Source organism: Lipotes vexillifer, unplaced genomic scaffold (assembly GCF_000442215.2).
Source record: "Lipotes vexillifer unplaced genomic scaffold, Lipotes_vexillifer_v1.1 scaffold63, whole genome shotgun sequence".
NCBI lineage: Eukaryota > Metazoa > Chordata > Mammalia > Artiodactyla > Lipotidae > Lipotes > Lipotes vexillifer.
The window spans coordinates 3,800,206-3,813,488 of NW_006784492.1; the positions used below are offsets into that span (position 1 = coordinate 3,800,206).

General features: G+C 42.8%; 1 protein-coding gene across 1 annotated transcript in view; it reads left to right on the forward strand.

Annotated features, from left to right (window-relative positions):
• Nucleotides 1–12,284, forward strand: part of SLC7A11 (solute carrier family 7 member 11) — a 95,424-nt gene extending 83,140 nt beyond the window's left edge. Inside the window, exon 12 of the mRNA XM_007456890.1 lies at nt 12,217–12,284. Within this exon, the coding sequence (XP_007456952.1) occupies nt 12,217–12,284 (68 nt within the window). The remainder of the gene's footprint in view (nt 1–12,216) is intronic.
• Nucleotides 12,285–13,283: the final 999 nt, after the last annotated feature.

A 13,283-nucleotide genomic window follows, 5' to 3' on the forward strand; every position in this document is an offset into this window, starting at 1 on the left:
TGAGAGTCCGCCTGCCGATGCAGGGGACGCGGGTTCGTGCCCCGGTCCGGGAAGATCCCACATGCCGCGGAGAGGCTGGGCCCGTGAGCCATGGCCGCTGAGCCTGCGCGTCCGGAACCTGTGCTCCACAACGGGAGAGGCCGCAACAGTGAGAGGCCCGCGTACCGCAAAAAAAAAAAAGACTCCGCGTTCCCAATGCAGGCTGCCCAGGTTAGATCCCTGGTCAGGCAACTAAGATCCCGCATGCCACAACTAAGACCCGGTGCAGCCAAATAAATAAATATTAAAAAAAAAAAAAAAGAATCAAGGGAAGAAACTTGATAATTACTAAGTGATTTCTATGTGTTAGCACATATATAACCTTGTTTAATTCTTATAACAACTTTGTGAGGCAGGAAAAATTATCCCCATTTTATAGATTTTGAGTTATGGTATGTGGGGGAATCCCATGTTCCAAGTCATGCAGATATTAAGTAGAAGACCTAGAATTCCAAATCAGGCAGTTTTGTACTTTGTAAAAGTCATCCTGGTGGAGGGGTGTGGGCAGCGAGGATGGATTCGAGAGCATGAGGCTGAAGACATTCTCAAAAATAGAGATTGGTGGTTATTGCAGTAATCCTGACAGAACTGAGGAGGGTCTGAACACAGGTGACGTTGGCAGGGGTCCAAGAGAAAGTGAAAGATATTGAAGGAGAAAAACCAACAGAGCTTGGTGACCAGGTGAGTTGGGGGAGAGGAAGATACAGTAAAATCAGTAGGTAGGGGCTTCCCTGGTGGCGCAGTGGTTGAGAGTCCGCCTGCCGATGCAGGGGACGCGGGTTCGTGCCCCGGTCCGGGAAGATCCCACGTGCCGCGGAGCGGCTGGGCCCGTGAGCCACGGCCGCTGAGCCTGCGCGTCCGGAGCCTGTGCTCCGCAGCGGGAGAGGCCACAGCAGTGAGAGGCCCTCGTACCACACACACAAAAAAAATCAGTAGGTAGGAAGGGTGCTTAGGAACAGCCTCTGTCAAAAGCCTCACCCTCTGTCAGGGGCTCTGCCAGTGAAGCTCTTTTCCTCACATCATCATCTCATTCTATCCTCCACAAGATCCACGTGTGAACTGGTTGATATCTATACCCAGATGGGAAAACCAGGGTGCAGGGAGATGGAGAATTTAAGTGTATAGATTTTAAACCATGGAGCTGGGATTTGAACCCACATATGCTGGACTTCAAATTCACGTTCTTTTTAGATTGGGTACCTGTGGGAAGAGAGAGAGGGAGAACTTTATCCAGAGGAGCAGATGGGTTCTTGCTGGTGAGGTTGGTGAGTTTAGCAATCCCCTTTTTTTCTTTTCATTCATTTTAATTTACTTACTTTACCATCATTAATTTTTTAAAGCCCAGTAAAAAGTTCAGGGAGATTTCTGGTAAAATTATTAATGAATAATAATAATTTTCAGTGTTACTAAAAATAAAAAACAAATAACAACTTTGTGTACATATTGCATCTCTAGTGTGCTACACAAACTCATTTAGAAGCTAGTCATTTAAAATAGACTTCTGCTACTACTCTCTATTAGCTTTTAATTGGTGTTTGAGATCTTTAGACCTTACACTACTATTTATACCTGCATTTTGTTTCCTAGCTGTCAACCCTATTCCCAGAGGAAGTGTAGCTATAAAAGTTAGGTTCTTCAAGGTTTACACAGGCACACGGATTGCCTAGCAGGGTATTTAATCTCTGTGTCTTGTTAGATCACACTGGTTTTCGGTAGAGTATTTTTAGTTACGTTTTATCTGTTGTAGGCAATACGTAGAGAGCCTTTGCTGAAAAACAAATCCAAGTCTTGTTAAACAGTATTTACCATTAGGATTGCTCGTTACCAATGTTCAGGGTAGATTAGTACTCACCACTGGAGTGGGGGGGGGGGTCTGTGTCCATCTCAGATCCTGGCTAGAGACAATTAAAACCCCTGAATGCATGGAAAACCATGAGAATTTAGGAAGAAAGAGTGGGTAGCCCTAGAGTGGACTACAGTGTGAGAGACCATGATGAAAGAACAAATTCCTTGTTCTTGCCTACTTAGTAGGCATTTTGTCCTTCCTGTTTGCAGTCAGCCAACTCTAAAAATGCTTTCCTTCTGCTAACATGTGCATATTTTCTTCCATTTCTTTGCCGGTACATATCAACTACTGGTTTTCATGCCTGCTCCTTCTTTGATGTTTTTCCATGCGCATGTGGTTGTGAAGTTTTCTGTTATTTTTCTGTCTCCAATGGCGTTTTGAACATCTCCAAGGACTCTAAATGTAGTGTTAGCCGTTCGTGAAAGTAGCAGCAAGTAGCAGTCCCATAATGGTTATTTGGTTCTCAACAACGCCATTGAGTCTTTCCAGGGAGCGTGGCAATTCTGCCTTTAAACTGCGATCATTGTAACCCTTTATCTTTATAGCTGCCTTTTGAGTGAGTTTGCGAAAAGCAACAATCCTCTGTAAATTTGTTTGATTTTCCTCTTAGACAGCATTCTTATAGTAAAATAAAGAAAATTCATAATATTTATTGCGGCCGTAGCAAGTATTTTCCTAGCCTTTGGCCAAAACAAAACACTCACACACGGACACACAACACAGCAGAGTCCTGAGCCGTCACCTGTCCTCTTCTCTCAGTTGCCTCCTTGTTGTTAGGGAGAAATCAGTGTAAACTTGGAGCCAGAGAGCCTCTGCTTGGAGCAGTGTGTAGAGTTAACACCAAATTGTTCTGCTGGGGAACATTCTTTAGCGCTGGTCTGATCACTTATTTTCACCCGAGTATACCCGAACAGATCATCCCTGTGAAATGATAGTTTATCAAAATACCTCTTACCAGGGGGGCATCCATTAAAAAAACACAAGGTCACCGAACAGCGTTCAGAAAACGGAGACAGGCTGCTGAGTTTAGATAGCCAGAGAACGTTCGGAACCCAAGAAACTGAGAGTTTCAGAGACTTGATGAATTTCTTTGGCCACAGGATGCCAGTATTGAACCACGCTTCATTTGATAACATTCCTGGGATGAAAAGAAAATGTGCTCTTAAGGGAATAGTCAGACGTGCAGAGAGCTTTTTTCCCCCATCTGTGATGGAGTGCTTAATTCATCTGGATCGATTTATTTATAGAAACACAAGCTTCTCACCCAAGGAAGAGGGGACAGATACCCCACTGACATACTCAAATTCATGGGGATGCTGGAGCCGGCGAACCCCAGCCAGGGCTCCCCGCAGCCCTTTTCCTCGGCTGCCTCTGTTTATCCGTCCAACCCCATCACAGCTGGGAGTGCGTGGGGTGACTGGAAGTTGGTCCCTCCGGCTCCGGGCGAGTTGTGGAGGACAGCTGTGTTTAAACAAAATCTTTAGTTATAAAGAATCATACCGGGCAGCACCACAGAATGACTGTTGTCCGTCGTGGACACAGATTTTGCAAAACCAGAATTCTAAAAGCATGTTCTGCATACAGTGTGTTGTGATCAGTTTGTTTATGATGCTTCACTGAAAGCTGCTGCATGCATTTGACAGACTCTTCACGAAGACTGAGGTGCGATGTTTTACATGAGTTAAGCTTGCCTGCTTTTCTTACCAAACCATCTTCACTGTAAGGGTCAAATGGGGCCATGCACGTGAAAAGGTTTTGAAGGCTTTTCAAAAAAAAAAAAAAAAAAAAAAAAAAAATAGACACTGTTGTTATGATTTCTGGGGAAGCTTGGTTTTGTGCTAATGTTTCATAGGCTTATTCCATTTTGGCTGTTGTTCCCACGCTTGTACCAGGTATGATTGGGTAGATAAGATTTTGCAAGGGCAGTAGTTGTTTCAATGGATTTCAAAAACAACTACTGAACATGGGAGACAAAGCTAAAAATATTTCAATTGCTATTTGGTCTTATAGCTTACATAACTAAAAAACACCAAATGCAGACTCAATTGGCTCGACTTTATTTAAAGAAATATTGTCAGGGGGCTGATTATCCCCAAAGCCAAAGGCCCTATATGGGTAGGGATGTAGTTGGAGACCACATGCTCTGCAGCTTTTTTGGGCAAGCAGGAAGCTTCCTCAGAGGCTTACTTGGGTCCGCTGGGCACTGCTCTGTGACCCCCATGGCTGTAGATGACCTGGTGGGAAAAGTTGGCGGGACTCCAAAAGCCACTCAGAGCCCAAATCAGTCACTCTGCTCAAACCTCCATCATGATGAAAATTATTTAAATCTCGAGATCCCAAGAGAGAGCATAAGAAAGCCACACAAGGGACGGTCAACAGGGCTGACTGAGTGTGGAGGTTCTACTGGGTGTGTAGAACGAGGAGAGAGGTTCTTTGGCCCCAAAAGTGCTACTGAATAGAAGATCCAAATGGAGCTTTCAGGAAGGAGAATGCCACACGAGCGAAGCAACAGGATCTCTTTAAGTTGTTCTCCCTTTGTCTGGAACCCATGCAGTGTTGTGACATGGGTCAGTAAGATGTCTAAGAAAGCTGAGGGCTGCAGAATACAGAGGCACACTTTTGGAAAAGGCTTTCATTTGGGGCATGGAGGAGTAGATGCTGCATTTAAGAAAAAATGTTGTTAAAAAAAAAATCTTAGTAGACAAATGCATAAGTAGTCATGCACATGCGTGCACATGCACACACACTCAAGAACGGCCGTTGTTACGGAGACTAGTTCAAGTAGCTACTGCAGGACTTCTCCAGAGAGGAAGGGCTGCAGAGCATGTCACCTTAACCCCACAGCTTTGCATTTGACCTTGGCAGAACTCTTGTTATTTAAAGCTATCATTTAGTCCTAGCTCCATCTCTGCCTGCAAAAGCCACATCGCCCTTACTATTGACTGATATCTACTTTTCCACAGTCTATGTTTCTAGGGTAATTCTATCATTTCCCTTTTCTGTAAACATGAACTTCAATTGCTCTTGAGCACTCCTTTGTGCTCCATGTACATCTCAATGGCAAGAGTGGGCTGTGACAGAATAGAATTCATTCGAGAAACATTTACATAGAGTTTACCATTTGCCAGAATGATGCTGGACCCTTTGTAATGCATGTATATTATAAAAATCAGTGTGCTGAGGAAAGCAACTTGGGAACATTGTTAGAAAATAAAGGATGAAAAAAACGTACCTTTTTTAGTGGCATTAAATATTGCTTGGAAGGGACTCTTACAGGTGACAAGTCACAAAAGAGGAGAAAGGTGGCCTGTCTGGATGAGAGATGATGTGGCTCTGAAAACCATCAAGACAATAGGCACCAGGGGCTTCGGGACCAGTAGCAGTTTGAAGAGGCTTTGTGGAGACCAATTACAGAGATAAGAGGTGGACAAGAGCTAATATCTCAGGAAAGTGGAGTCACAGGGTTCTAAGACAGGGTTCTAAGATAAAATGACCGTAGAAATCACCTAGCCCAGTGACCTCTGCACTTTAGTGTCTATCAGAATCACAGATTTATGGGCCCTACCTTCAGTTTCTGATTCAGTAGGTCTAGGATGAGGCTTCAAAAGTTGTATTTCTAATATCTCAGGTGATTCTAATGTTGCTGGCCTGGGGAGTATACTTTGAGAACCACTGATCTAGTCCAAGACCCTCATTCTTCTTTATTTATTAATTAATTTTTCAATTAAGAAAAAATTGACCTATAACATTGTGTAAGTTTAAGGTGTAGGAAGTGTTATTTTGATATATTTATATATTGCATTAGATAAAACACAGTAGCATTAGCTAGCACCTTTACAATGTCTTTATCATGGTAAACATCTTTATCATTTGTTGTTGTTGAGAACAGTTAAGATATAGTCTCTTGGCAACTTTTATAATACAGTATTGTTGACTGTAATCTCCCGAACTTATATATTTACTAGTTGTACGTTTGTACCCTTAAACAACATCTCTTTAATTTCCCCACCCTCCAGCCCATGGTAAACATTCTCTGCTTTCACAAGTTCAGTTTTTTTAGATTCCACATATAAGTGATATCATACAGTATTGTCTTTATCTGTCTGACTTATGTCACTTAGCATATGTCTTCCAAATCCACCCATGTTGTTGCAAGTGCAAGATTTCCTTTTTCCTCATGGCTGAATAATATTCCAGATGTGATACATATACCACATCTTCTTTATCCATTCATCTGTTGATGGACACTTAAGTTATTTCCTTATCTTGGCTACTGTGAACAATGCTGCAGTGAACATGGGTGTACAGACATCCCTTTGAGATACTGATCTGAATTCCTTTGAGTACATACCCAGGAGCGGAATTGCTGGATCATACCGTTCAGTTTTTTGAGGAACCGCCGTACTGTTTTGCACACTGGCTCTACTGATTTACATTCCCGTTAACAGTGTATAAGGGTTCCTTTTCCTCTACATCCTCACCATTTGTTATTTCTTGTCTTTTTGATAAAAGCCATCCTTTTGCTAAGGTGAAGGTGATATCGTGATTTTGATTTTCATTTCCATGATGATTAGTGATGTTGAACGCCTTTGCATAATACCTCTTGGCCATTTGTATACCTTTGGAAAAATATCTATTCAGGTCCTTTGCCAATTTTTAAATTGGATTATTTTCTTTTTTGCTATTGAGTTGTGAGTTCTTTTTATATTTTGGAGAGTAGTCCCATATCAGATGTATAGTTTGCAAATGTTTTCTCCCATTCTGTAGGTTGTCTTTTCAGTTTATTCATTGTTACCTTTGCTATGCAGAAGCTCTTTAGTTTAATGCAATTACACTTATTTATTTTAGTTTCTGTTGCCTGTGCTTCTGGTGGCTTATCCAAGAAATCATTGCCTAGACCAATATCAAGGATCTTTACCCCTATGTTTTCTTCTAGGAGTTTTATAGTTTCAGATCTTACATTTAAATCTTTGATCCATTTCAAGTTAATTTTTGTGATTGGCATGAGGTAGGGGTTCAATTTCATTCTTTTGCATATGGATATCTAGTTGTCCCAAATATCATTTATTGAGGAAACTGTCCTTTCTCTATGGTGTGTTCTTGGCACCCTTGTCAAAAATTAGTTGACCATATATGTGGGAGTTTACCTCTGTGCTCTCCATTCTGTTCCACTGATCTGTATGCCTGTTTTTATGATAATACCATACTGTGGGGTTTTTTTTAAGATGTATTTATTATTTATTTATTTATTTTTGGCTGCATTGGGTCTTAGTTGTGGCACGCAGGCTCTTCATTGTTGTGCACAGGCTTTTCTCTAGTTGTGGCGTACAGGTTTTCTCTTCTCTAGTTGTGGCGCGCAGACTCTAGAGCGCGTGGGCGCTATAGTTTGCAGCACTCGGGCTCTCTCCTTGAGGTGCGCGAGCTCAGTAGTTGGGGGCATGTGGGTTTAGTTGCCGCACTGCATGTGGGATCTTAGTTCCCTGACCAGGGATCGAACCCACGTCCCCTGCATCGTAAGGTGGATTCTTTACCACTGGACCACCAGGGAAGTCCCCATAATGTTTTGATCGCTATAAGTTTATAATATAGCTTGAAATCAGGTATTATAGTGCCTCCAGCTCTGTCCTTCTCTCTTAGGATTACTTTTTGGCTCTAAATAAATTTTAGGATGGTTTGTTCCTATTTCTGTGAAAAATGTCAGTGGAATTGTGATCAGGATTGCATTGAATCTGTAGACCACTTTGGGTCATATGGACATTTTCACAATATTACTTCTTTCAATCTAGGAACACGGGGTATCTTTCCTTTGGTTTGTGTCTTCTTCGGTTTCTTTCCTTAAAGTCTTACAGCTTTTAGTATACAGGTCTTTCACCTCCTTGGTTAAATTTATTCCTAGGTATTTTAATTTGTTTGATGCTATTGTCAATGAGATTGCTTTCTAATTTCTTTTTCAGATAATTCAGTGTTAATGTATAGTAATACAACTGATTTCTGTGTGTCAATTTTGTATCCTGCAATTTTACTGAATTTATTTATTATTTCTAACAGTTTTTTAGGGGTCTTTGGGATTTTCTATATAAGATCATGTCATCTGTGAACAGAGATCATTTTACTTCTTCCTTTTTTTTTTTTTTTTTGCTGTACGCGGGCCTCTCACTGTTGCAGCCTCTCCAGTCGCGGAGCACAGGCTCCGGACGCGCAGGCTCAGCGGCCATGGCTCACGGGCCCAGCCGCTCTGCAGCATGTGGGATCCTCCTGGACCGGGGCACGAACCCGTGTCCCCTGCATCGGCAGGCAGACACTCCACCACTGTGCCACCAGGGAAGCCCTTCCTTTTTAATATGGATACATTTTATTTATTTTTCTGCCTAATTGCTCTGGCTTAGTACTATGTTGAATGCATCCTTGCATTCCAGAGATAAAACCCACTTGATCATGGTGAATGATCCGTTTAATGTGTTGTTGAATTTGGGTGACTAAAATTTTGTTGAGAATTTTTGCATCTGTATTCATCAGGGATATTGGTCAGTAATATTCTTTTCTTATAGTGTCTTTGTCTGGACTTAGTATCAGGGTAATGCTGGCCTCATAAAATGAGTTTGGAAGTGTTCCCTCTTCTTCATACTTTCATATATTTTCATGCTACTGATTAGCATATTTTGGTTTCAGCTTAAAGAACTCCTTTTAGCATTTCTTGTAGGGCAGGTCTAATGACTACAAATTCCTTTAGCTATTGTCGACCTGGGAAAGTCTTTCTCTCTCCTTCATTTCTATATGACAGCTTTTCTGGGTGAAGTTATCTTGGTGGTAGTTTTCTTTCTCTGAGCGTTTTGAATATATCATCCCATTCTCTCTGTAAGATTTCTGCTGAGACCTTTGCTGATAGCCTTATCAAGATTCCCTCATATGTGATGATTCTTTGATGTCTTGCTGCTTTCAAGGTTCCCTTTCTGTCTTTGATTTTTGAGAGCTTGACTATAATGGGGCTCAGTGAAGACCTCTTTGGGTTGAATCGGTTTGGGGATCTTTGAGCTTCTTGTACCTTGATGGCTGTATCTCTCCCCAGATTTGAAAGTTTTCAGCCATTATATTTTTAAATAAGTTTTATGTATCTTTCTCCTTCTCTTCTCCTTCTGGGACTCCCATAATATGGCTAATTTTTCTTTTGATCATGTTCCACAGTTCTTGCAGGCTTTCTTCTTTTTGATTCTAATTTCTTTATTTTCCTCCGAGTGGAAAATATCAAGAGGTCTGTCTTGAAGCTCGAAGATTCTCTCTTTTGCCTGATTGAGCCTCTACTCGTCAAAGCTATTACATTTTTCATTTCATTCATTGTATTTTTCTCCAAAATTTCTGATTTTTTTTTTTTTTAATGAGTTCTGTTTCTTTGTTGAATGTCTCATTTTGTTCATGTACTGTTCCAGAGTTCATTGATCTGTCTGTGTTCTCTCACATATCACTCAGCTTCCTTCAAATCATTATTTTGAATTCTTTCTCAGATCGGTCACAGATCTTTATTTCCTTAGGGGCAGTTAATGGAGTGGTATTGCATTCCTTTGGTGATGTCATGTTTCCTTGCTTTTTCATGTTTCTGATGGGTTTGTGTTGATATCTGTGCATTTGAGGATGAAATCACCTCTTCCGGTCTTTTCAGACTGGCTTCAGTGGGGAAAGACTTTCCACCTGGAGGTGGCTGTTAGAGCACCTGCTGACTGGGATGCAGTGTCTTTGGTTCCCGAGAAGGCACAGCGATGTAGTCTCCATGCCACTCCACTGGCTGAGGCTGAAATTGGCCGGAATGTGGGGTTCTTATATGGCTCAGACTGCAGAGGACCTATAGGTGGCAGGTAGGGCTATTGGTACCTTCAGAGGCTAAGGCTGCTGACATCTTCCTGCGTTCCTCTGCTCTTTCGCTCTTGGGAGGAGCCTCTGTTTGAGGAGACCCCTCCTGGTGCCTGGTCCGATGTGCTGACACTCAGAGTTCTCAGAGCAGAGGCCCGGGGATCAGGCACACATGGAACTACCACAGTGCCCGGGTCCTGGAGCATAGGCACGCTTGCTGTGGCTGTGACACAGGTGTCTCGGGCATGGACATGTGCGGATATCCTATGGAACTGGTACTTGGGTCTCAAGGGCCCACTACTGTGACTTGTGCTGGTGAGAGGGAGTATGGCAGTGACGAGGGCCCTGGGATGACAAGGTACAGTGGTGGCTTGGGCAGAAAATGCAGAGTGCAGTAGTAGGTCAAAGTCTGACCTCTGCCCCACCCCTCCCACCGCCCGCTGGGAGCGCTCACGGGCTAGCAATAGTACAACTCTGGTAGTTGTTTGTTAAAGCTGTGTGTTGGGACTCAGGGAACTGGGCACAGGGTAGTGGCAGCAAGGCCCTGGCAGTGACAGTTCAGAGCCACAACCTGGGATGGGAGGTGAAGTTCAGGGCAGTGGTAGCCTGGTCCCAGCCTCCATGGGTCAGAGTCCTGACCTGAAATCTGAGGGGCGGGGCTCAGAGCAGTGGTAGCACCCCTGGCAAAGATGGCTCAAGAGCCTCAATCTGGGATAGAGACGGAGCTCAGGGTAGAGGCAGCCCAGTCCCAGCAATGAAGGGTCTCAGCCTTGACCAGACCTGCCATGGGGGTGAGACTCAGGATAGTGGCATTGCCCTTAGCAATGATGAGTCAGAGCCAGAACCTGGAACCTGGGAGGCAGTAAGAACTCATCTCAACAATGACAGTTCAAAGTCTTGACCTGGGTTGGGGCAGGGGGGTGAGGCACAGGGCAACAGCCAATTCGGGCAGCCAAAGCATGACTTGGGACCCAGGAGGCACGGCTCAGGTCAGGGCGATTGCCTTGGTGATGGTGGAGCAAGGCCCCAGCCTGGGGCTGGGGTGGAGCAAGGCCCCAACCTGGGGCTGCAATGGCAGCTCTGGTGTCCTATGTGGAGATGGGCTGTGGTACCCAATGTGTGAGAGTGGGGCACGGCAACAACTGGGACCCCTGAGGGCAGGTCTCACCTCAGCAACGTCTCCAGCCTCTGGGAGTAGATCCAGAAGAGGGGGTTACTGCAGGCTGCTCCATCAGCTAGGGTCAGCATCACTGAAGACTGAGAGACTCTTGTACCAAAAGCTGCAGACCTCCACAATGGCGAGGCTCGCTGTGGTCCTTCTTCTCTCCTTCTCGCCATGTGGTGACCTTCCTGAGAGGATTCCTCCTGCTGCCCAGCAGCTCCCGACTGGCGGACGGAGTGATGGGGACAAAATGCTTCCTTTGCTTTTGTCTGTGGCCATCCTTGATTTTTGAGCTCTGCCAGGTTTTTTGCTGCTGCTTCTTTGTTGTCTAGTGCTTTCCCTGAGCTGTTTTCTTGCATTTGTAACTGTTTATTGTTCTTGGTTTTCTTTTCTGTTTGCTTGTTTTGGGGGGTGGGGGGCTCCCGGCCCTCCGTCTTGCTGACATCACTCCCAAGTCCCCCCCATTCTATAGAGGAGGCAAATGAGGCCCTAGGAGATAAAATGTTTTGCTCAATAATACACTGCAAGTTTGAGACTGGAAATTATAATCTGATTCTTCTGATTTTGCTGAGGAGTTGGATGTACTCTCATAGGTGCAAAAACAACAAACCAATTTTAGACTCAATATGAGGTATATTTTTGAACATTTATTTATATCTTGGTCCTATGGTCTCAAAATATTTTCAGCCTCCTGGTTCAGGAATAAAAGTCCTTACCTGAACGCAAAATATTAATGTATTTTTTTAAAATAAATTTTATTTTTTTATTTTTATTTTTGGCTGCACTGGGTCTTCGTTGTTGCGCGCAGGCTTTCTCTAGTTGTGGCGAGCGGGGGCTGCTCTTTGTTGCGGTGCACGGGCTTCTCATTGCTGTGGCTTCTCTTGTTGCAGAGCACAGGCTCCAGGCACACAGGCTTTAGTAGTTGCAGTACGTGGGCTCAGTAGCTGTGGCTCGCGGGCTCTAGAGGGCAGGCTCAGTAGTTGTGGCGCACAGGCTTCGTTGCTTCGCAGCATGTGGGATCTTCCCGGACCAGGGCTCGAACCCGTGTCCCCTGCATTGGTAGGCGGCTTCTTAACCACTGCACCACCAGGGAAGCCCCGGTATTAATGTACTTTTGCTGAGAAGCCATCATGGGAAGTTACAGAGGTGACTAATAAATTAATTGAGCATGATAGGATTCTAATGAAATAAATAATTCTTGAAAGTGCTCTATGAGATAGGCGGGTGTGAGTTTTCAGTATTCAATCCCAAATAATTTGCATTTTGCTGTTTTTATGCATTTCTGATTTCTGTGCATTTTAAATTTCTCTTCTTTATTTCTTTGTAGACGTTACAACCAGAACATTACAAATAATACTGGAAGTTGTACCAGAAGAAGATTGTCATAAAATATAAATTAATGCATTTGAAGTCTTGGCAGTCTATCCTTGGCTTTGTTTCTGCCCAGAGGGCTGAAACAAAAAATGGATCTTCTAAGAAATGTAGTTATTACTCCATGTGGTTATAGAACACTGGTATGCAATTATACCATAAGTTCACGTGATCATTGAGTCCCTGATACCTACCTGTTGAGGTTAGGATAAAAGACTACAGAATGGCAATTACTTTAGTGGTCTTTCTCTATAACATATCTTATGGCTAAGAACCTGCAGACTGAAAACTGAGATGTTTTCTTTAATATGGGTTTTGTAAAAACAATTTTTATATACTATAGATTACTGGGAAAATTGTTTTCTACTCTTCTGGGGAAAAAAAAAGTGTATGTCATCATTATGGACAGAGGAAAGAAAGAAATTTATTTTACATTGGCATTGCATTGCTTCCCACAGATATCAACTTGGATATCATACATGTTTTAATGGATTATACCCAGAGCATTTTGAAAAAGAAAAAAAACTTAGGGGTATGCCTGATTTTGATGAATACATTAAACAAGAGTTTCTAAGGGCTATTGTTTATGAGGCAAATCCAGGAATTATGTTTAAGTAAAAAAAATGCTTGAGAATTTACTATGTTAGGATTTTTTTCACTCATTATCAGGAAGCTCTGTAGTTACATGCCATTTGTTTTCATGGCAGCCTAATTGATCAGGAAAGGATGTAACGCCTGTCTTAGAGCAAAACAGTAGTCAGTTTGGTATTGAATCCTCTTAAGCATGATCATGTGTTTCACTAATAATTTACTCTTTGATAAATACATTTAAATGTGTGCATTTTTAAATCTTCAAGTTACAATATCAACAGAAGACAGAAGTCACCAAGAAAGAAAATGCCCAAAATATTATGCCCAACTCTGTAGCTCTACATACATTGTTAGTGTTTCTGAACATTTTTAAAAAATCTCATAGCTGTTTTTACATGGTGATGAATTTTGACAGTTTTACGTTTTCTTTAT